Genomic DNA, 23,340 nt, shown 5'->3' on the forward strand with positions numbered 1-23,340 from the left:
CTAAGCAATAGCTTTCATTGTGCTTATTCAAAAAAGCTCCAAATCTCCTCCTGATCGTGCAACTTTTATTACTACGGAAAATGTCATGATTTTTTAGTATGTTTTCTCTTAAACTGTGTAAAAGCTTTCACTAAAGCTTTTCCAACAAAACTTCCTCAAGCAAATAAATGGCATTTTCTTCGTAAATTTTTTTTTTTCATTCCAGCTGAATAATATCTAGCTTTTGCTGTGATTTCATCAAAGTGCTCATACTATGTCTCTAAATTAATAATAGCTTTTACTTCGCTTTCACAAAAACGCTTATCTCTTAACTTGTTTAAGCAAATAAATGACGTTTTATTCAGAGAAAGTTTTGCTAAGCCCAATTTAATAAGTGTTTTTACTGTAATTCCATAAAAGCTCACTAACTACGCTTTCATCAAAGCTCTTAATCACCTCAACTTCAATTTTTTAGCAAATGTATGCGACTATTCTTAGCATGAAATAACTACTCTCTAACTCCTTAATAGCTTCTAATGAAAGCTTTCACTGCACTTTCACAAAAAGCTTTCAACCTGCGCTTTATCACATAATTTTCACAATTTTTTGCAAATAAATAAGCTTTCCTCAGCATATAAAATGTTTTCTTCCACTCCTTGTGAGGTTTCAGCGTGCTTTCACGAAAACTTGTAATCTACGCTTTCATAAAAGCTCACAAACTGTGCCTTATCGCATCACTTTTCCTTTTGGTTTATCCATACTGACTTTAAAGCCTAACACCCGTTAAATGTGAAAACTATAAAAAAGTGAAGCTAAACGCAAAAACACTTTTTGTGACCTTCGTAGACCCCGTTTGAGTAAAAGTTTCTAAGACTACTGGGCCATCAAACTAAATTACATGCTAGCAAACTATGAAACTCCACCAACTGGCACACAGTAAGTAAGCAGTCGTGGCGGTCAAGTGACTTCAAATAACTTTTGAATGTGCACAAATCGCTTTTGAATGCTTACGAATGGCTTGCGTATGCTATTGAAATCTACTATATACGCTTAATGGCTTTTACGAATGCTGACCGGACCTCTAAATGACACTTCCGATATAAACAAATTTGTTATGCCCCATTTTGTGTACGCAGCGCGCAAAGCTAGGTTAAGCAGCGACGTAAGCAGGAAGCATACAAAATAGTTGTAAGCAATTGCAGAATGACCCTTTAAAGGAGTTGTGGCAAGCAGGGATCCAAAGCTATGTTTAGTTGGAGTTTTATCTGCAGGTTTATATGTTTTTTATGATCATTTGTAATCAGAAAGGGTTAATATTTATATTTGCTTGCCTTTTTCTTGCCGTGCGACCACCTTTGAGCGGCAAATGCAAACTGCTTAAGTTCGATAATTTTCGGAATTTGCCTTTTCACCAACAAATATGTCTCATTTGCCCAAATCCAATATGCAAAGGCTGTCCTGTGTGTATGTGCGTGTGCCTGTGGTTAGCAATTTAGATAAGCTTTGATTTCGGCAATGTTTACCAATTCACTTTTTCTTCGGTAGTTTTGGTCAATTGCCGGTCAAGCATACACTCCGCACATATTAAATGCATTACTTGGTGTGTATGTGTGTACTGGCGGCGACAAACGAAACTATCAAATTTTATTTTATTCACTTGCTGCTTCCTCTTGCCACATGTCGGTGCTAAAGAAAGCTCATTACACTAGTGACTGCAAATGCATTTATTTTTTCGAAGATTTCCTGCTGGCGATATGACGCTGACCGCAATGAACGCTGAGCAGCAAAAAGGACATTAGACGTACTAAGCTAGTGTGGTTATGGGCGCGGCAAGGAAGTGGCGGTAGCTTACCGAAATTGACCAAAATGTGGTTTAAGTTAATTTTTAAGTTCACCACTGCTTATCGAACGGTAAAAAGGTATACTTGAAGCGTGCTTGGTATGCACATATACACGTATACATACACACATGTGTACATATATGTATATACTTGCTGCATTTGCTATATGAGATATTGATAGCAATCTTAATGGTATTTCGTAATATTGTTTTGAAAAAGCCATTACAGTTTTGGCAACAAGCAAGAAAAACAGGAAAATGAAGATGACCGTGAGCGCCACAAAGAAAAAAAAAACTCATTGAAATGGAAAAACATGAAAATCGCCGTTAGTGAGTAGATGCTGCGGCGGTGCGGCTATACGCAGCAGGTTTGGCATATCGGTGAACTTTTTGTGGTCAGCCATAGATCAATATGCGCAAAAAAGTGGCCGAAGCGCAAACATACTTATTTCTGCAGCAAACTTCAATTTACAAGAAAGCAACAACAACAAATTTAGTAAACGGAAATGAGTTTTATTTCGGCCAAATGTAATTGACCTGCAGGCCGTTGGCGAAAACATTAAAAATACGCACATAAACTATGAATATATATATATATACATATGTATATATCTATAGATTGGTATATTTGTTTATATAATAGCCTGCTAAAATGTTTTCCATTGCCGCACTATCAGCACCCCATCTTAATAGCCGCCCCCGCCCAAAAGCTAATGCATTTCAGCATTAAACGAGAAAAGGACGCAGACGCTGGCGAGGATGTGTCTGACGACAGTGATGAATTGCCGTTTAAATCAGCGCATCGCTCATGTTTACTTTTGCGTACGCAACAGCGCCGCACACAACACGTTGCACATACAGAGAGCGCGTTTCAAGCATATTTGTTGTTGTTGCGCTACCTAGCGCCCGTTTTGAGCTATTACCCTTAATGCTATTAGCGCCGATTTGCAGTAGCATTAAGAAAATTGTTTTAGCCGATTCTTGCTTTTTGTTTTTGTTGACGCATACACTTGCAACTGCCAATTGCCACGCACTTTTTATCATTTGCGTTTTAGTTACGCATTTATTTGCCGTTGCAAGGTATATACATATGTATGTATGTATGTATTGTTTATATAAATGTGCGCTGTTAAGTGAAATTGTCTCTGTTGCGCCTCACATTTTGCTCACTTGCCATTCATCGACATCATTCAATAGCTCAATGAATTTCCTTTTTCGCTAGCACATTGACTAAAGTGCCGCTTTGTGGAGGATTTAGTTAAAATATTTTATACATATTTGATGTGTGTGTGTGCATAGATTTTAAATTGAATTTCTTGCCAACTACATGTAATGGGGGATGCTTTTGTTCAATTGACTGCCGAGTTGAGTGGATTTGCAATTTTTCCGCAGATCTTACATTATATTCTAGCAAGTCGATTTGATTTATTGCCATGTCAAAGCTGTGACGGTTTTTGCAAATAGTTGTTGTAATGTGCGTAGTTGAGGTTGAATAGTTTGACGTTTGAAGTTAAAGCGTTTCTGCATGGTTGATGCTTATTGTTGTAAGTTACTCTGGGAAAAGTTAATTTGAAAATTTCGGGAAATCAGGGATTATTAAACTATTTTTTTGGCTTAAACTACACTTTATTTTTCTATACATTTTATTGTACTGGCAGAGTTTTGACATAAAAACTTTTCCCCTGTAGCATCCGCTGTACTGTTAAAAAGTTTGGTTCGCACGACTTGAGCGCAAGAAGCTTGTTTTAGCTTGTTTTTCTTGAAATTGAACGGTGTCCCAATCCGGACGACCTTTGTATTGAGAAACGTTTGCAGGTATTCACTTCCAGTCTCACCTGTCTCTTCGATTAGCAACATGATCAAGTAAACTACGTAAAATGTTTATACCCTGAACAGTCTTAAGTTTGCCACGAATTTCAACAACACACAAAGAAACATTGCAGTCCCTATAAAATATTTATATAAATAAACAGCTTAATGAGCTAAGTTGATATATGTAGCCATGACCAGCTGTGTTTCCGTGTGTATATACGCGAAGTAGTTCCTTAGTTTTGAGATATCACTCTAAAATTTTGCGCATATACTTTCCTAGACCCTCTTGAAACAGGCTTCCGAAAATTGTGCTTGTAGCCGGCATTTTGTAAAGAAATGTCTATATAAAAGCTTTATATGCGCAAATACAAGTTTCATAAAGTTTGAATGTGAGGTTTTGGTACCTTTTTTCATACTTCCTAAAGAAATTGTAAAATTTAGGCCATTTCTTGGAACTCTAGAATGAACTGGTGCTTTAAGGAGATTGAAGTCATGTCTTCAAAGTGTTAGTTAAGGGAAAAAGCTACTTTGTAAATATCAATAAGGCTCTCGACGGTGGCTTACATGGTGCGACATTTCAAAGATTTCGAAGGGATCAACAAAAATATGAGTTTTCCAGTCTATAAAGGTATTTTTAAGTCTGAGCTTTAGATATACATAAGTGTCTAGTTAAGTCTAGTATAGGCAAAAAATTTCCATAAAATATAAATTTACGCAGTTTTAGCAGAAGAAACTGCTCTTTATATATAAATAAGAAATATAACAGAATTTTTGCGTTAACTTTACACAAATTGTTCAAAAAAAAAAAAAAATACATTATATTTATATACCATAAATAGCCTTTTTCGCCAAAATGTCATCACTGAATTTGCGCTGGTTAATTAAAAAATACTTTTGATTTTATTTTTACTGCAGCTATACAGTTATTTTATAAATAAAATTGTGCCATTTCGCTTGTTAATCCCAAAAATTATTACACAATCTCACTTAGCCAAGTACCTCCCCATACCTAAACTGATCGCTCGAACGCCCACCTGCTCGATCGCAAGCGTACCCCTCACCTTCAAGTCGACAACTATATAATATACATAAGTATCTTGATACATACAAGTACATATACTCGTATATATGCATACATATCAGCAGCGAGATGTGTCGAAACGGATGGCGGCCATACTTAATTTTGCGCACGCCAACGTAAACTTTACACCAGCTAGTAAATTGTCAGGCGGCGTCACCGTGCAATAACAATAACAGCAACAAAATAACTAGTAACAACACCAGTAGCTATTATAGAGAGCAGAAAAAACACAGAAAAGCTACAAAACCAACAATAAACACAGCTAGACAGCAGCCACAGTAGCTAAGGCAAGCGCCAACAACAATAGCAATAGTAAAACAGCGCAACACATTTCAACCAATGGCAGCCGTACTGGCTACTGTGCAACAATAGTAACAACAGCAACAACATTCATGCGCATTGGTTGTGTGTGCGTGGCGCAACAACAAAATGCATGCACTATAAAATATCACTCCACCTACCGAACAGTGATGGGAGTGAGAGCGCTCCAATGGGCGCCACGGCTGCTTACCAAGCATTTAATTGTTGGTAGATATTTATACGTACATATGCACGTGTGTGTGTGTGCGTATTTGCTGAGTATAGCGCGGCGAAAAAAAAACAAAAACAAATGAATAAATATTTTTAATCGCATTTATGAGCAGCAACAACAAAAAAACACGGAAAAAATGTTGTGTGTTTGTTTTGATGTATGTGTGTGTGTAGTGGGAGAGCCGCAGTGCGGAAAGAGTGATATGAAATCACTTACGGCTGCGTGTGCTAGTTATGCATACATACGCAGAATGACTGCTCATACTTAGATACACGGCACAGACTTTGAGATATCAATGCGTGTGTGTATGTATGTGTGCGCGATAGTGTAAATAAATAATAATATGAAATAAAAATGGGAAATAAGCAAATAAGGTGAGCGACATACAAGTATGTACATATGTATGTACAAACATACATGCATACATACATACTATACATACATACGTTAAAGGCATGTGTTTATGTATGTTTGTGCGGCGGTGCGTAAGTATGGCAACCCGTTAGCTGCAACTGTAGTGGTCATAATAACAATAATAAAACTCTGATATCAGCTTGTTTAATAACAATGGCAGTAGCTTTTAATAACAAGCGGTGGAGACAACAACAACAACTACACAATACCCAAAGCCGAAGCTACTAGTTTCAGGTATCACAGCGACGTGGAGTAGGTGAAAAAATGGAAACGCAACGGCGCAAAGATTCTTATCTACTGCATGTGGATATGATGATAGTCGCTGCGGTATATACTTAAGTATGTATGTACATATTATATGTCTGTGCTTATATATATTTGTATATTTTTATAAGCAGGTGAATAAATGAAAAAATTGCATATCGACAGATACTAAATAGGCTTGTGGAAATATTACTTGCTCACATAGCAGTTATTCGCTAGCAAAGAAGACTAGTAATATCAAACAGTTTTGGAATTATTTCATGATTTCTATGCTACAAATGGTCGTTTAAGTTTTTTATAGTAGCTCCTGTACAGTTAACATAAGATCCGTTATATCCGTTATTTAATTTTTCACCTCAAACCAATAGGAGCTCAACGTGACAAGCTGAGTCCATTAGCAATCCCCACTTGTCTAACTGTCTATATGTACGCTAACTAGACACTCAGTTTTCGAGATTTCGATCTGAAGTTTTACCCATGATCTTTTCTCATCAAGAATCTGCACATTTGTCAAAACCGTCAATATCGAACCACTATATCTTACAGCTGCCATAAAAACTGAACACTCAAAATCAAGTTTTTGTATGGAAGACTTTTTTATTTGGCAAGATATCTTCACAAAATTCGACATGGATTAAAGTCTAAGAGAACCGTACAGTATTTGAAGAAATTGTGCAGATCGGACCACTATAGCACATAGCTGTCATACAAACTGTACGATCGAAATCAAGTTCTTGTATCGAAAACTGCTTTCATTGACGAGATATCTTAATTAAATTTGACAATATACGATCTCTGAAAATATTTTTTAGATTGGACCACTATATCACATATCTGCAGTGGAAACTGACATATCTAAATCAATTTTTCGTATATAAAAAATATTTTTGTTTGTGAAGGGTATTATAATTGCAACAAAAATTAATGTTTTTTTTGTTTATTATTGCAATCTTGCCCGATTGTAGTCCAACCCATGGAGCGTCACCATGAATTACATACTGCAGTCATTCTAATTTAGATGATATTGTTGCAAGATAAGCGTGTAATTAACAAGAGGTCATATTTGAAGGGTCAGCGTGAATTTTATATAAAATGTGTTGTTTTCTGGCATAATGCAAATATTTTTGTGAATTTTCTAGCAAAAATAGTAAGTTTCTGGCAGCAAAATATAGCCAACAACTTGAAAACTCACGGCAATAAAAAATAGTTGTAATTTTACAACTTTGTGAAACTAGTGGACAGGCAATTAAGCATAGATTTATAAGCGTTCGCTTAAAATAAATACATAAGATGAGCTAAAATATTCACATAATTTCGTGATGTATTATATATGTGTGAGATAAATGCATTTTCACCTAACCAAAAACCATTTTATTGGCAATTGTTCGCCGCTATAATTCTTTAGTTATTTGACTTTCCGCTCAACACTTGGCAGCACAACTCAAACATCCGCTGGCATAATTCATACTTGCCAAGCCGCAGCCAAGAATTACATAAAATAGTACAAATCTTTTTGATTTATAAACGTACAACTATAAATCTTCAATGTTTTGTGTAAACAGAAAAATTGCTGGTACAATTTCAAATAAACAAGACTATAGAAGAAAATAGATTTTTATTTTCAATGAAAAGCATGAAAAAATTATGCAGATTTACAACCAAAAAATTATTACACAGTATATACCTAACAGCGACGGCATTGATTTAGGCAGAAATGATTTATTTTACATTTCTAAAAAGTAACTTAATAAAACTGTCTTAAAAATTTCTTAAAAAATTATATACAACAATATTAGATAGTTATCTTTTTTATAGTTTTGCACGCCCACTCACCGTTAAATGCTGAAACAGCCACGCTCTTAAGATATTTGTTGCTACTTTTGGGAAAATGCCACGTTTCTTTTGGTTCTTTTTACCATTCGCATCGTCATCCTCTTCGCCTGTGCCCTCGCCGCTGCCTATGCTGGCATTGCTGGCGTCACCTGGAAAATCAAAAGTGGAAAAATATATATTAATATGCATGAAGCTATAAAAGAATAATAATTTTCATTTTATTTTTTGTTGTTATAATTTATACATTTTACCAAAAATGTTTGAATTAATTTCGTTTCTTTCCGCTGAAATTGTTAATATATTATTTTGTATACAATTTATTATGCGGGAGTTGATTTTTAAGTTATAAAGCTTTCACACTGTATTTAATAGCTTCCGCTATTTCGCTAAAAAAAAGCTTACACATGTAAAGCATAACTCCTCAGCAAGAATTTGTGGCTTTCACACTCCAGTGTTCTCTTTCACGCCAGTGAATGTTTATTACTTTTTTACTTTTGAGAAGGAAATGGAGAATATAGTTGTATATATTAAAAAAAAAATTAAAGTTAATTTGTAATTAAGACCAGAGCTTTCACTCAATACATTTTTAAGGGGAAAGCTTTCCAAAAAATTTTTTTTTCACTCAACAAACATAGTGAAAGCTTTCTGAAAGTTTACACATTTTGTTTTCTTAATTACATCATTTTCGTTATTTACGACGAATCATTGATAAAAAGTGGGAATTTTTTGAAAATATGGAGAGTGATAAATCATTATTTTTTCAGCTTGAAAAACAATGAAATCCCTTTGAATATTTTTGTAAAGAAAATATCTTTAATTCCTACATTCTTTTTTTGTTACTGAAAAGCATTGTACATTTGATGTGAGAGGCTTTCATAAAACTTTCACCCCTACAATTTTTTGACTGCAGTCAATCTTGGAACTAGCTATAAATATTTTTCCATCAACATTAGAACTAAAATTGGCCTTAAATCTTTTTTTGTGCATATATCTTAACGAACTGCTGCTTTTAATTTCCGAAGCTTTCGGGCAGCTTTCACTCTAACAATTTTTCGGTATATAGTTTTCTTAAAAAATCTCTTTAAAAAACTTCAACTTATGAATTCAACTACTTTAACTTCAGAAGCTTTCAGGAAGCTTTCACTTTTCGACTGAAATTAATCTTGGAACCAAATGTAACTATTTTCCCACCAACAGTAGAACTAATATTTGTTTCATTATCTCTTTTTTTATTTATTTCTTTTTCTTTAATTTCAGAAGCTTTCAGGAAGCTTTCACTTTTCGTCTTAGAACCAAATGTAACTATTTTTTCAGCAACATTGGAACTAATATTTGTTTCATTATCTCCTTTTTTCATTTCTTTCTTCCTCTTTAAGTTCTGAAGCTTTCAAGGAGCTTTCACTACAACAATTTTGCGATACATAATTTTCTAAAAAAAAATTCCTTTAACAAACTTCAACTGTGTTTCCACCAACAAAATATGAATTCAACTACTTTACGCCAAATAACTGTAATATCAGCGCAAAGCGATCACTTTCTATACACTACACGCCTCATCTCGCCCCTGCACTCAACTCCAGCACACTGTTTGCTTCATTTCATCTGGCTGTTTGCTTGTTTGTGGAAAATTAATATTTGTCATTATGCCCGAATGCAACGCATAATAATGTCCATGCATAATTTCGGCATTAAATGAGTGTTTGGTTAATTTTCAGCCAAGTTTATCTAACTATCCGTAAATTGTTGACTTGCTACGCCAAGGTTTTCGTAGCATTTGACTCTGACCTGAGGACAACTAGTTATGCGTGTACATTTATTTACAACAAACATACACACTCACACATACATATGTAAATATATGTAAATATATATGTAAGTGGAGCCTTACTATCAACAAGCTGAAAGCGAATTACTGTCAGTAGCTAACCACTGATTTTCTGGCGGTAATTTCAGCTAAGCATGCAACGCACTTACTTGAGCACATACTGTACTTTAATGTACATACATATTTATATATATAATCATTATTTGTGCGCAATGTTATCATGTAATGCGCCTCATTGTTTTGTCTCACTAATGTTTATCATTTCACTGTTTGATATGTAAAATAGTAGTTTGCTTGCCACAAACAACTTGAAATTTTCTTCAGCATGATAACGTTGTACACAGCAAGCGCAAACAACAGCACAGCTTCTTGTATTCCAGGGATATATGCATTTTGAGAAATCTTGAGAAATTATGTTATTTATGTGCGCATCTTCGAGAAAGTACACGTAAGTAAGTGGGTATATTGGTCGGTTTTCTACGCAAATCCTGCCACAATTAGTACGGAAGTTAGTTAAGCTGTGGTTGTTAGGTAAATTTCCGGTTGAGTTGACTCGCTTCTTGACAACAGCATGTCTTAGATAAAGAAGTGATAAGCGTCCAGGTGAATGTCGGTACTTTATACAGCTATATTTACACAATCAACGACAACAATGTAAGTGCGTTTGCCAGTGTATGTGTGTGTGTGTAGTGCTTACTTAGAATCACTGCATGTGAAAATGTGTAGTTTAATAGCTGGTGAGTTGTGTTGTAATGGTTGTAATGAGGCAAGTTGTTGCGTGTTGCGCCACACAGATAACAAAAGGACATGTGTAAACAAGAAATTTTGAATGAAATCCAATTTCTAATTTCTGAAGGGTAGATTAGATTAAGCAGCATATTACTAAAATTTACTTAATGTCGGCTTGATGAGAAAAGCAAACTAAGTTTGTATAATTAGAAAAATATGTAATTAAATATGAAATTAGATGCACTTATTTAAATGGCATGAATATTCAAAGGAATATACATATAAGAAATAATAGCTTAAGCGGCTGTGGAAGACTATTATGCTTAAAATTATTACAAATCCAAAAGTCCAAAAAATTTATTGTGACCATCGATGAATACAGTTAATGATGGAATGACTAGTCAAAATTTTGGTTTCTGACAAAAAATTGTTTTCCAAAATTTTTGAGAAAAAAATAGATTTAAAGTAACTTAAATAATTTGAAATTGTTATCAAAAATTATATACCTTCGATCACCAACTGATAAATATGTCTAAAAAAAATCTTGTGAAAGTTTCAAGAAGAAACTCCGCCACTCCCTCACTAACTCTTAAAGCAGCGTATCGAGCAAAATGTGTTCAAAATGTTCAAAATGTAGGGAATCCGGTTAAACTAAGTTAACGAATTCTTGAAAATATGCTCATAGCTCGGAAACCATTTGCCATTTAAATACGATAAATATGCAAAAACCCGTCTTTTTTTTTCAAGTGACAAGTGAATATTAATAACTGCTTAACCATAATATACCTAGTCCAAGTATTGCGAGAGTATCAAGCATTTGGTAATCAACTTCACAGGCTGTTATAAGCATTTAGTTAGTAAAATTTTTATTAAAAATTAAAACTTTTTAACATATAAAATCCAACTCAATTGGCAATTGAGACCTTCTTCGTGTCGTACTGCTCTCTGTCTGCTGCTGCGTTTATCTTTATTGTACGATCAATTGCTTAACGATCGTCCCACTCACAAGTACTTGCAGCTAGCTGCAAGGATTTGCATGTTGCAGCAGAAAGGAACGTAAAAAAAATTCTGCAATCGAAATAAAGACATCATTTTTCGATTTCACTATCAAAACACTAAAAACCACTTTAATCGCCAGGAAATCAGAGTTTACTTCAAAATCAACTCGACAAAACCATAAATAATGTATTCATTGCTCAAGTGGACGCTATGCAACACTATGTGGCAAGGGGCAAACTCAGCTATGCATAGTAAAAATATCGATATATATATATACGAATGTATAGAAAGAGTGTAGTGTTGCAGCATTCCTGTGCCATGTGTTGCACTCCAGCGCTTAAGCGGCCAGCAGGCAGGCAGGCAGGGCGCGTAAGCCATTACAAGTGCTTTTGCACATCGTTATTATAACAATAAGCAACACGCTCATAAGATTAATTTTCAAGTTTAAGTACAAGTAGATGGCCATACAACAAATGCAACGTGTGTTTGTAAGTGGTGTGGTGTGGTGGAAGTAGTTATGGAAATGGGCTGGGAAGTGGAAATGGTAATGGTAATGATGCTCAAGCGCGGATTGTAAGCTTTACTTGAGTTCTGATTTCTTCTTCGATTTTTTCCACTTTCGGCACCAACTGCATTTACATATCGGGATACAGATATACACATGTACCGTACATACCAAGCATTTGTGGCAAGCAGCTGAGTGCCACCTAGCCGCCATGAACTGTCGCGGCAGACGTTTGTCGCATACATATATGCCGCAGCGCATATGTGCTTAGCTTCCTTCCTGGCAATAAAAGCACACACATATTTATTTATATATACATATGTTTATATACATATATATGCTTACATATCTATACATACTTAAGCAGATGTCTGCTGCATTGGCCGCGCCGCCATAAATGCATTAATCAATTTCATGTTCTTTTCCACTGATGCTTTTACGATTTTACGATGATTCTGTGCGCATTCAAGTGCGCATGCAAAGAGCCAGCACCACGCTGCACACACACATGCACATACGTGTGCATATATCAGAGTGCATCAGTGCTGCAAGTGGCGGACAAGTGCATGGCGCAACAGTTGTGGTGCCGCCATGCGATTGGGTATGGCGAATGTGGCAGCAATGTGGCGAAATAATCAATTTCGAGCATCATAAACAACATTTAATGAAGTTGTAAAAAGTGATTATTTGTATGTGCATGTATTGTTCTTTACTCTTCTCTTTGTTTTTTTCCCCAATTTTTTTGTTTTATGTAATGTTGCAAACCGCAAAAGCAAGCGCGCTGCAATAAAAACTATAAAGCGTATAATCCGCCACTTGAGCACATCACATTTTTACACTTTTCGTGGCGTTGTTTCGATTTATGGTTTTTTGAGTGTTTTTTAATTTTTATTTGTAATTTATTACCGAAAATTTGTATGAATTATTGTGTAGCACCCAGAGCGTGTTACCGCCGCAGAATGCCGAAAAAAATTATTTTGAATGTTAGTTTTAATGCGTTTATTACATTGTTTGGCTATTCAATAAATATGCGCGCGATCTTAAATTATTCCTGTGTATATATTAAGGTTATTTTGCTTGTTCTTGAGCAATCAGGAATCCTCTTACGCTGCGTAAACACTATAAAAATTAGCATAATAGCAAATTCAACAGCATTTCGAAAGCGCGTCTGTCTGCAACGACGCCTTTTGTTTAATCTCACTGAAAATTAATTTCATTTTACAGTGAATTTTATTTTTATTTTATCATTTTTTTTTGTTTTGGCTTTCAAGCATACACCGCCATTTATGTACGTCTTCAGCTTCATACAACGGTAGCTGCGAAAATTTTCCACCTTCTTGCTTGCGTTACTCGGCGTTTAATGCGATTAATCTAATCGTACTTCCGGTTTACACTAGAAATGCTTTTAGACGTATGTGTGTTTGTGTATCTACATGTGTATTTTAGTGGAAAATATAGGTAGTTGTTGTTCTTTAGTTTATATATTTATACATTTTGTTGGTTGAAAAGTTGCTTTTGCTATTTGTTGCTTCCAAAAAAAATAAAGAATAAGCATGCTTCAACTATATGCATACACACATATATATATAAAAATATTATTTGTATAGTATGTATGTCTGTAGTATATGTTTATGTATACTATTTATATGCTGCCATATGCTAATAAGTCTCTAGCGTTACCTAACCACATACCAATCGGTGCAGGTGCGTGAAAAATGTGAGCGGAAGGTGTTAAAGATAAACCGAAATATTTATTAGCCACCCTGTATCGGCTAAGTACGTGCATTGGCCGCTTTTTGACATGCCTTCGCGCTCGTGCAAGTGCGTGAAAGTTTAATTCAATAAATATTAGAGAAACTACGAATTGTAGGGGGAGTTATTAATATCTTTTACTAACTTTTTAGTTGGCGTCATAAAGCTTCGGGTTGACCGTAGTACATCAAAATCTTAAAATATGTATAGGTGAAAAGCGTTGGTTAAAGTGTTTGAAATGCATAAAATGATAAAAATAAATAATAGTAGATACCTAAGCCATATTTTTTTTAAGATGAATACTTAGTGGTGTTAAAATTAATAGCACCGAGAAAAAGCAAGTAGCAGAAAATTAAAAAAAATTAAAAAAGAAATGAAAAATTAAAAAAAAACAAAAAAAATTGAAAACAAATAAAAAATAAAAAAAAACAAAAAAAATTAAAAAATTATTATGCAACTGGCAATTAGTTTTTCGCAACGAAAAATTTAAAAAATTTAAAATTAAAAATCTAATAGTTTAGCCTGATTTTTTATTTTTATTTTTTTTTATTTTAAGTTTCCTTAAATTTTTCGATAAATTTAAATAATTTTAAAATAAAAAAAAAATAAAAATTAAAAATCTAACAATTTTAGCCTGATTTTTAATTTTTTTTTTTTTTTATTTTAAGTTTCCTTAAATTTTTCGTTGCAAGAAACCAATCTAGTTGCATAAATAATAGCATAAAAGACCAATTATGAATTTTAAAAACATTTTATTACCCACATCATACTAATTTGAAGTGAACTCTTGCCTGCAGTTTAGTTGTAATCCATTTTTAAAAAAATAACAACAACAACAACAAAAACTTGTCTAAACCTTTTTCATGCTGCCACGAAAACTCTTCCTATTTAGTTTCTTAAATTTGGCGAACTTTTTAGCTACAACATCTAATGATGTGTCTTTCTACAAAAATATTTTAAAATGAAATAACAGTGAATAAAAAATAAAAAAAAATAAATTAAATAAATTAAATTGCATTCAAACAGTTTCGTTGGCTTACCAACATAATTTTTATATTTATATGTAACTTAGATGACGATGAAGAGGAACGAAGCGCAGCAAAAGCTATAAAGAATACACAGAAGCTGGAGGAGAACTATTATTTATAAAGAAAAGTGGTTAAAAACGAAATAACTGTAAGCAAATACAAGGAATTGCCAGCAATACAATTATATATACATAACTGTATATTTATACACATACATACATATACAAGAACTATATTTATATACACTGTATAAATGTATCTACATAAACTACTACTATATGCTACTCTAAGCATATTTCTCAACACAAAGGATATGTGAACTACATTTTCCAAGTAAATATGCTTACATATATGTGTGTGTATGCATGCCACATTGGCAGACATTTGGCGCTACCAAGATTTGCTACCCACTACACTTCCACATACATATGTGAGCACATGAGCATAGGTAGAGCTAATAGCAAGTGGAGCTGAAGGAAAATCACAAAATTTACTGCAAATTGGAATTTTGCGCAATTGTAGAATGCTAACAAAAGGAAAACTATAAGCAAAAGAAATAAATAGAAAAAACTTGAGTGAAAAGTGCGAAGAATGAAGTACAACTAACTAAAACTCCTACGAATGAAGCGGAAAAACTAACCAAATAATACAAGCTTAAAGCCAGGAGGTACATGAAAGCGCAAAGCTAAAGTCCTTGCCACACACAAATTCACAGCTATAAACATACATGCAGAACCAACGATGGTAGTGTGTAGTAGCAGTAAGTAAAGCCAATAATAAATTAAATGTCCGGAAACACAAATAAACGAAATCAGCAAAAATATATAAAAAGTAGCAGCAATCGATGGCTAGTGCAGCAAGTGGAAGAAGAAAAAAAAAGAAAAGGAAAAACACATACGTTTCGTCTAGTGAAATAGCAAAATAATTTCATTTATTTTTTACCAAAAAAGAAACAAAAAACAGCAAAAGTAATGAGTAAGCCAACAAGACAGTTAAAGTTATTATGCCATGGCAGCAGGAAAAACCCCCATAACGAGAATGTCATATGACCTTATCAGTCGTTTAATCGAGAATGAAATGAAAAAAGCATACAAAATCTTGTATCGAACTACATACTAGCTGGCTGGCGCATACCAGCACGAAGATAAGATTTCCAGCAAAAATGTGTAGTCAAAGGAAAAATCAATGTAGTTTACAGCCACAGCAAACTGATTACGGTTTTTTTTGTTTTTTTTTGTTTTTTAATATTTTTTTATATCCCTTTTTATGTGCCCTAACGGTACAATAAGTGAAATAAAATTTAATTTGTTTATATTAGCGCCCAGTATTGTTTTTGTTTTTTTTTTTAATATTGTTCGAAAATATTTTTACGCGCTCTTTAACTGCAATAATATTTCTCATTAATCAGCATGTATTTATAAAAATTAAATAGTCATTAAAAGGCGAACAAAAGTACTCGGTATAAGTGCGGGCGATAAGCACGTCACTTCTAAATCGATATGTGCGTATACTATACTATATATATAAAATGGAGGTACATATATTATATATAACTATATGTAGCATAACAGCTGCTTATCAGCGTAAAAACTCTGCATACTTTCACTACTCATTTCTTCTGGTCTAAACAAAGATCACTTGCTCATTTATGCCATGCTCTCTTGAAGCGAGTTGACAAAATCAAGTCACCTCCAAAGTTTATTGCATCCAATTAAGTATTGATAAGATTGGTGCTGTTAGATTATATTACTAAATTTAGTACTTTAGTTATTGGCATATTCTTAAGAAGCCCTCAATTAATTTTTTAAATTTATACCATTTTCTCAGATATCTATGTTCCACAAATAGGCACCTACGCAAGCAACCAAAGTTTATACTGAAAGTATTTTTTTTTTGTTTTGCTTATTGATCTGTCGTATATTACTTTTATAGCGCATAACTGACGATTAATAGTCAGTTGCGATTTACTGCCGTATTTTTTCCAAGCATACATATTGTTTTTGTTATTGATAACGCGATTTAGTGCCAATTATTTCAATATAATTTACATAGATTGAGAAATGAAATGTTTGCCCTTCACCGCCCTCTATATATTATAAATATACAGAGTGCCATAATTAAGCACTAAATCTAGGTTAGGTTAGATTGTTGATCAAATACAGCTTCTGCAGATGGCGTCTGGTAGGATTCCCAACCTTACAGAAAGTAAATAGAGCAATGATCACTTAAAAGCCCCATATAACTAGAGAGAAGCTAGCCTTACTGAGAGCAAAAAGATCATTCGATCTTTTGCGATCGATTTAAATGTCGGTACTCAGGAACTTTAACCATAAGTGTTACATCGTCTGCTATGCAATCACCTGACAGCCACGATCTTCAAGTTTTTTAAGCAGGTCGTTAACGACCAGGCTCCGTAGAAGAGGAGAGAGAACTCCATATTGTTAATGTTGAGGTGTGATTCAACTCCAAGACCGTCCAGAGTAGTAACGAGTGCTTCTGGCGGGACGTTACAAAAAGCTCCCTCCATATCAATGGTTTCCTCAAGCCATGATGCGATAGTATGCAGGACAGTATCCACTCACTAGGCCTTACAAGAAGCATGAAGCGCTCCTGATAGATACACGTAGTCTCTCGGAATGAGCTTCCTTATGTTCATATTTAGTATATGTTATATAACGTCTTGTCTTAAAACAGTTTTTCTCAGTGGAGGAGTCGCTGCATTAACCAATACATACAAACTCTTAGACTCCTAGCTTTGTTAGGCTCTAAATATATGCGCATATGCTGTTTTATGTACAAATAAATATTTTTTTTCACATTTGTTTTCCATAAACTTCACTTAACTCTAGGTTTTTACTTATTTGCTTGAAGTAAAAACACCAGACCATGATTGACAAGCGATTGGCAGTGTTTTGTATAAACAATCAAATGCATTGCAAGCCATTAGCGCTGGAAAATGCATGCATTAAATCATATGCATAACTGTATGCGCTTATATACACTGCCAACGAGGCATAATACAGAATATGTATAAAGCGGAGTAAACTTCTTTCTTCATTCCTGCGGTCTACCACACAATACCTTCCTTAAATGCATTTTCTGAATGAAATAAAGCATGTTTATTTTAAAAATATAATTCAAAAAAACATTTTAGGAAAACAATTTGTTTTTGTATGATATTTAAAAATAACTAATTTTCCATTTGCACTTGATGAACCCTTTTCGCGCCGCGTACTTTGTTTGCTCGTTCTGATGAATTGCCTTGCCTGTGGGTGGCACAATGCCCCTTCTTTCAATTGCATTCGCCTTTTTTTTCTAAATATTTTTGAAAATTATTTTTGCTTTAGTTCTGCGCCATCAAGTGCCGCACATGCTCAAGTATTCGCTCTTGTTTATTTACACACTTGACTTGTCATATTTCCAGTTTTTATTTAGTGATTTTAACTCAAGAATTTCTTTGTGATTAGCAAATGCATTTATAATTTGCTCGCCGCTCAAGTGGCACGTAAGTATTCGTGTGCGGCAGTGATTAGCATAGCTGCCACTTTGCCACTAAAATCACTACGAATCACATTTGTATGTGAGTATGTGCGCGTGTGTGTGTTAAGAACGCGGCAACGTCAAATTCACCGCTGCCACTTGAGTGATTTGTGTCATTCACTTAATGGTGCAGGATTGATTGATATTTTGAAGTAGCTTTATACATCATACAATAATTGCATAGTTAGTCGAAACTTAAAAGGGTGCTTGAGTGCTGCCACCGAATGGAATTTCGACTAGACTAAGTATGATATAAGAGGCAAAGATGGTATGACTCTGACGTAGTAGCAGCGCTCATATATACCATATGTCATATATAGTTACCAGAATGCGCTTGCCTGGCTGCCAGCGCTGAGTATGCCATGAAGATTCTTAGTAGTGATGACTATACAAAAAATATCCTTAAATCAATTATTTTTAAAAGCATCTTTTCTCTCGAATTTATTTTTGTAAAATCTCTCTGTGGTTTTCTTAAAATTTTTTACCATTTATTTTTGGCTCTTTCTCCAAAAAATAGTTAGCGTATTTCTTTAAAAAAAATTTCAAAATCCCTAAGCGCTTACAATTCCAACAAAAATATGTTCGCTTTCTTTAATTTTACTTTTCAATGTTAATTGTCTCCTCACTTTAAAAGCTGTGCACCGCAATTAGTCGCCGCTGCCTGGGTGTCTTCTAAAAAGCGCTTAAATCAATACTGTGCGTTTGGCGACAAAGCATAAAATAAGCCAATTAACACTTAAAAACGTGTGTTTTCTTTACTTAAACAACTGCTTTGCTTATTTAAATATATTTGTGATTTGCTGTGCCACTCAACCGCTGCCTTCTACGCCGTGTAAAAGTCATATACGCAAACACTTGAAGCGTGGTCGAGTGGAAGCTGCGCTTGAATGCCAAAAACAAAGCAACACTGCGTTGAAAAAAAAAAAGTAAAAACAAAACGACAATAATAACAACAGATGCATTGTAGGTGCTTGAAAGCGGCGGCAAAAAGTGCTCTTCTATGGCTGCACACATTTATGCATGTATATGTGTGAGTGGCACTCGAGCAAATCCACTACATATGCGCTGAAGTGTCACAAACACTTAATATAGCACACATAAGCAGACGTGCAGACGTGCAGACGCTTATATATAGCGGTTTATTTAGTTAGAGGCGCGCTTGTGTGCTCAAGCTTGATTTGACAGCGTTGCATACTTTTATGCTTGACTTCGTGTATTGTGAAAACACAGACAAAACAACAATAATATGCGCATAATACATATAATTATAAAAATAGCATATACACCGAGGTATAAGCAAAAACAAAAATAAATATATTAGTATTTATGAATTTTCTAAAGACTGTCTGCATATGTGGGTGGTCCTGTAGCTGCTTTGGTGGCTTCTGTACTTGAGCCGTGTGCTGCTGTTGAGTACAATGCCTTGACGAATGATATAGTAAATGCATACATACATATGTACATATGTACTTCTGTATGCGAGTGTCTCTCAATTTAATTTGCGCTTTGTTGTGCAGCCTAAAGTGTTATTTCGGTAAACATGTTGAGTGCCACTGTGCGTATACTTAATTAATTGTATTGTCAAAGGAAAATAATATAAAAGACACAAGCTTATTATTAACGAAAAGCGAAAGAAGAAAATTAGTTCAGTACAGTGAAGCATCTTTCTGAATTGCTAAGCATTGTAAACTAAAAAAATCAAATATTTTCGCCGAGAGTTTCAGTATTGAAAATTAATGTATCAAGTGATGTAAAGTGATTTTTTTTAATAAATTAAAATATCTTTTACAAATCGAAGTGTAGTAGACAAAATCATTATAAACGAAACAAGAAAAATAAAAAACAACAACAAAAGCATATACATATACAGCATTTAATTTCCTTACTGGGTTTGAAAAAGACAGCCAAAATGTTAAAATATTTAAAAATTTTGAGGAAAACATCCTGAACGGTTCCAGAAGTCCTAAAATTATTAGCTTTAACTATTTTCATATACAATATTTGCCAAAATATTTTTTTTAATATTTAGTTTTTAATAATATCCTAATCCTAAAATTATTCATTCTAACTATTTTCAAACACAATATTTGCCAAAATATTTTTTATTTATTTTTTTTTTTTAAATTTTTGAATTCAATCATTTTTTGAATGCAGCTATATCGGTAGAATATTCAAAAAGTGTTTAAGGCAAACATTTTTTATGGTTTCTACAGTTATAAAAATCACTGAGCTTAACGATTTTCAATTTAAAACTTGTAAAAAACTTAGAATTTTGTTTTATATAATTTTGAACTTTCTTTATATTTTTTACAAAAATTAGCTAAAACGTTAAATATATTTTCAGATATATTTGAAATATATATTTAAATTTTTTTAATTAAATTTTTTTTTTAAGAAATGCAACGATATAATATTAAAAAAATATTTAAGACAACATTTTTTTTTTTGGTTTTTTCTGAAGTTATAAAAATTAATAATTTAGGAATTTTCAAAATAAATATTTGCGAAAAAAATTTTAATTTTGTTTTTTTTTTCACAAAAATGAGCTATAATGTTTAAATATACATATGGTATTTCGCCAAAAAATTTAGTTATTCATTTATAATATATATGTATATTTATAGTATATATACATTTTTCAAAAATATTTTTGAAATATTTGTTTTTTTTTTTTAATTTTTTAAACCTAATTTTGATTTTTTTTTTGGTTTTTGAGTAAAAATCAATAAACATAACCTCAAATATTACATACATTAACTTCAAATCAAAGAGGCCACAAATTCGCCTTCAACAAATGCCAGCAATATGAAAACTACACGCGACACCGCTTACGGCTTTGACAAATCAACGCAATTTTAAAAAAGTAATAACAATTTTTTAAAAACATATTTTTTTTGCTTTGTGCGCACGTCCTCTAAACACGCAAATGACAAATGGTTTAAATGTATTTGGAAAAGCAATTGAAAAAATATTAATTATCAATATTTTTCATTTTGACACAGGCAAGTTTGCGCAGCGCTTAAAAATAATATTGCACAGAAGCAACAAACCAAAAAAATAACAACAACAACCAGACTCAATGGAAATCTGTTACAAGCCAAAGTGCAAAAACAAAAAAATTTAGTTGATTCGCACCACAGAAAACAAGCAACAAGCGCGCATGTTTTGCGCAAACGCTTGTGGCGGCACAAGTTGAGTTGCAACATTTGCGCATTTGCCAAAAATGGCAACTGGAAAAGTGCATAAATCACGCAACTAACAACGGGCAGAAGTCAAAGCAGCATTGCCAGCGCAACTAAAACAAGTTTCGCAGATGAGTTGCGGCCGCCAAGTCAAGCTGCGCAGCTGCAACACCAAACAAAAAAAAAAAACGCAAAACACTAAAAACACAAAACTAAAAATTCGAAAAACACACAATCTAAATCAATTGCGGCAAAGCATTTTTTTGTTTTGTTTTTTTTTCGCGTTGCTCTCAACTCGTTTGGCTTTCGGCAAAATAGTGGCGTTATTTTGGCATTTCGTAGGCGTTGCGCTGATAATATTAAGCGAGTAGCACATTAATTGTAAGCGCTCGGTAATGGCGCTGAGATAAATAGTAATTCACACACACACACACAGCCTTACATACAAAAAGTTGATAAAAAATATTAGTTAACGTTTCAGCGGCAACAACACTTTTTTTACTTCGTTTATTGTGTGATTATTGATTGCCGCCGCTGCAGTGGCATTTAGCTGTCCACCTTTAAAGCGCTGCTGGAATTGAAAGATCAAATTGTTTTTAACTGCGTTGGCTGCTGCTGCTCAATTGTAAATTATTTTTATTTCAGTCATTAATAATTTTTATAAATTGCATCACAATTTATATTAAATAATCTCTTATCAAGGCTTGCTATCAGTTAAGTGGTGAAGGTGGTGGGTTTGAGCGGGCTCAAGTCAAGTTGTAAGCGTTTGCGGGAGTTTTATGCACAGTCTTCGGTTGTTTTTATAAATTATGTCTAATTAAGGATCTGCCTGGCTGGCGAGCGCAAATAATTCTTAGCGGTTTGAAATATTTTATGGCAAATTTTTTTGTATGCCTAGTGGGGTTTTCGTATGCATTTTTAACTGTGGAAATCAATATGTTCAAAATCAGTATGGTTTTAGTGCAGTTTGTTATCTGTATCTCTCTACCTCTTATGGGCATAGGTTAGATGACAATTTAGCGCAAGGTTGCACCGTAACGCTCCTAGTCTGACCAGCTGGTATAGTACGTTCGAATCGCTACTTCGAATATAATTATCTCACACTATTAAGCAGGTTAGATTAAATTAGGTTAGATGGCTGATCAAAGATCGCATGTGCACTGCTATATGTATGTAGTCCTTTGAAGCAGAAAAGAACTCCTAGCGCTTAATTTCCATTCCCGCCAACTCGGTGGGATGTCTTATGGTTTACACTTCAAAGCGTTTAAGTCTTGACCTCCCGAACACGGGACAGTCAAGAAAGAAGTGTTGAGTTATTTCCACCTCATCTTCTTCAGCTTCTGCAGATGGCTTCTGGTAAGATTCCCAAACTTACTGCATGGACGCCAAAGGGCAATGGCCTGTTAAAAGCTCCACAACTAGGTAGAAGCTAGCCTTACTGAAGTCAAAGAGATCACTAGATCTCTTGCGATCGATCTTGGACAAAAAGGCTTTGGCGACAGCGCATGTAACGATGATGGTCTAGCGCTAAACAAGCTACCGCGAAGCCCAGCTATCTTGTAGTAGAAAACAAGAGGATACGAGAGCACTGATTCGCTCCTATTCTACCGATAGCGATTCTAGGATGCCTTTTCTTGCTAGCTCATCAGCTTTATAGTTTCCTGTGATGCCGCTATGGTCTGGCACCCATGCTTGATGCTATTGATAGCGAGATTAGGGACTCTTTGACACTTAACTGAACGCACTGTTAATGAGTTCACGGCTAATATCACCGCTCTGAATGGATGGTCACTTCTCTGAAGGAGGCTGCACTCAGGAGCAGTCAGTCTACCTTACTATTACCTTACTGGCTGCATCCTCGCCGTTGGGAGCCACTGCATTAGTCAGAAAGTCTGAAGATGTAGGTGATAACCAGCTTCTGACAGTAAACTCCTCCACCAACCCTCTGCCCAAGCTATTAAGCAAGTTTATTAAAAAATTTCATTAGCGCTCTCATTCTGAAGAGCTTAGTAAAGTTTTTTGGGT

General features: G+C 34.2%; 1 protein-coding gene across 1 annotated transcript in view; it reads right to left on the bottom strand.

Annotated features, from left to right (window-relative positions):
* LOC105231083 (homeobox protein homothorax) overlaps positions 1 to 23,340 on the bottom strand; it is a 320,426-nt gene that overhangs the window by 28,312 nt on the left and 268,774 nt on the right. Inside the window, exon 11 of the mRNA XM_049448510.1 lies at positions 7,756 to 7,904. Coding sequence (XP_049304467.1) covers positions 7,756 to 7,904 — 149 coding nt within the window. The remainder of the gene's footprint in view (positions 1 to 7,755; positions 7,905 to 23,340) is intronic.

This window comes from Bactrocera dorsalis, chromosome 2 (assembly GCF_023373825.1).
Source record: "Bactrocera dorsalis isolate Fly_Bdor chromosome 2, ASM2337382v1, whole genome shotgun sequence".
Classification (NCBI taxonomy): domain Eukaryota; kingdom Metazoa; phylum Arthropoda; class Insecta; order Diptera; family Tephritidae; genus Bactrocera; species Bactrocera dorsalis.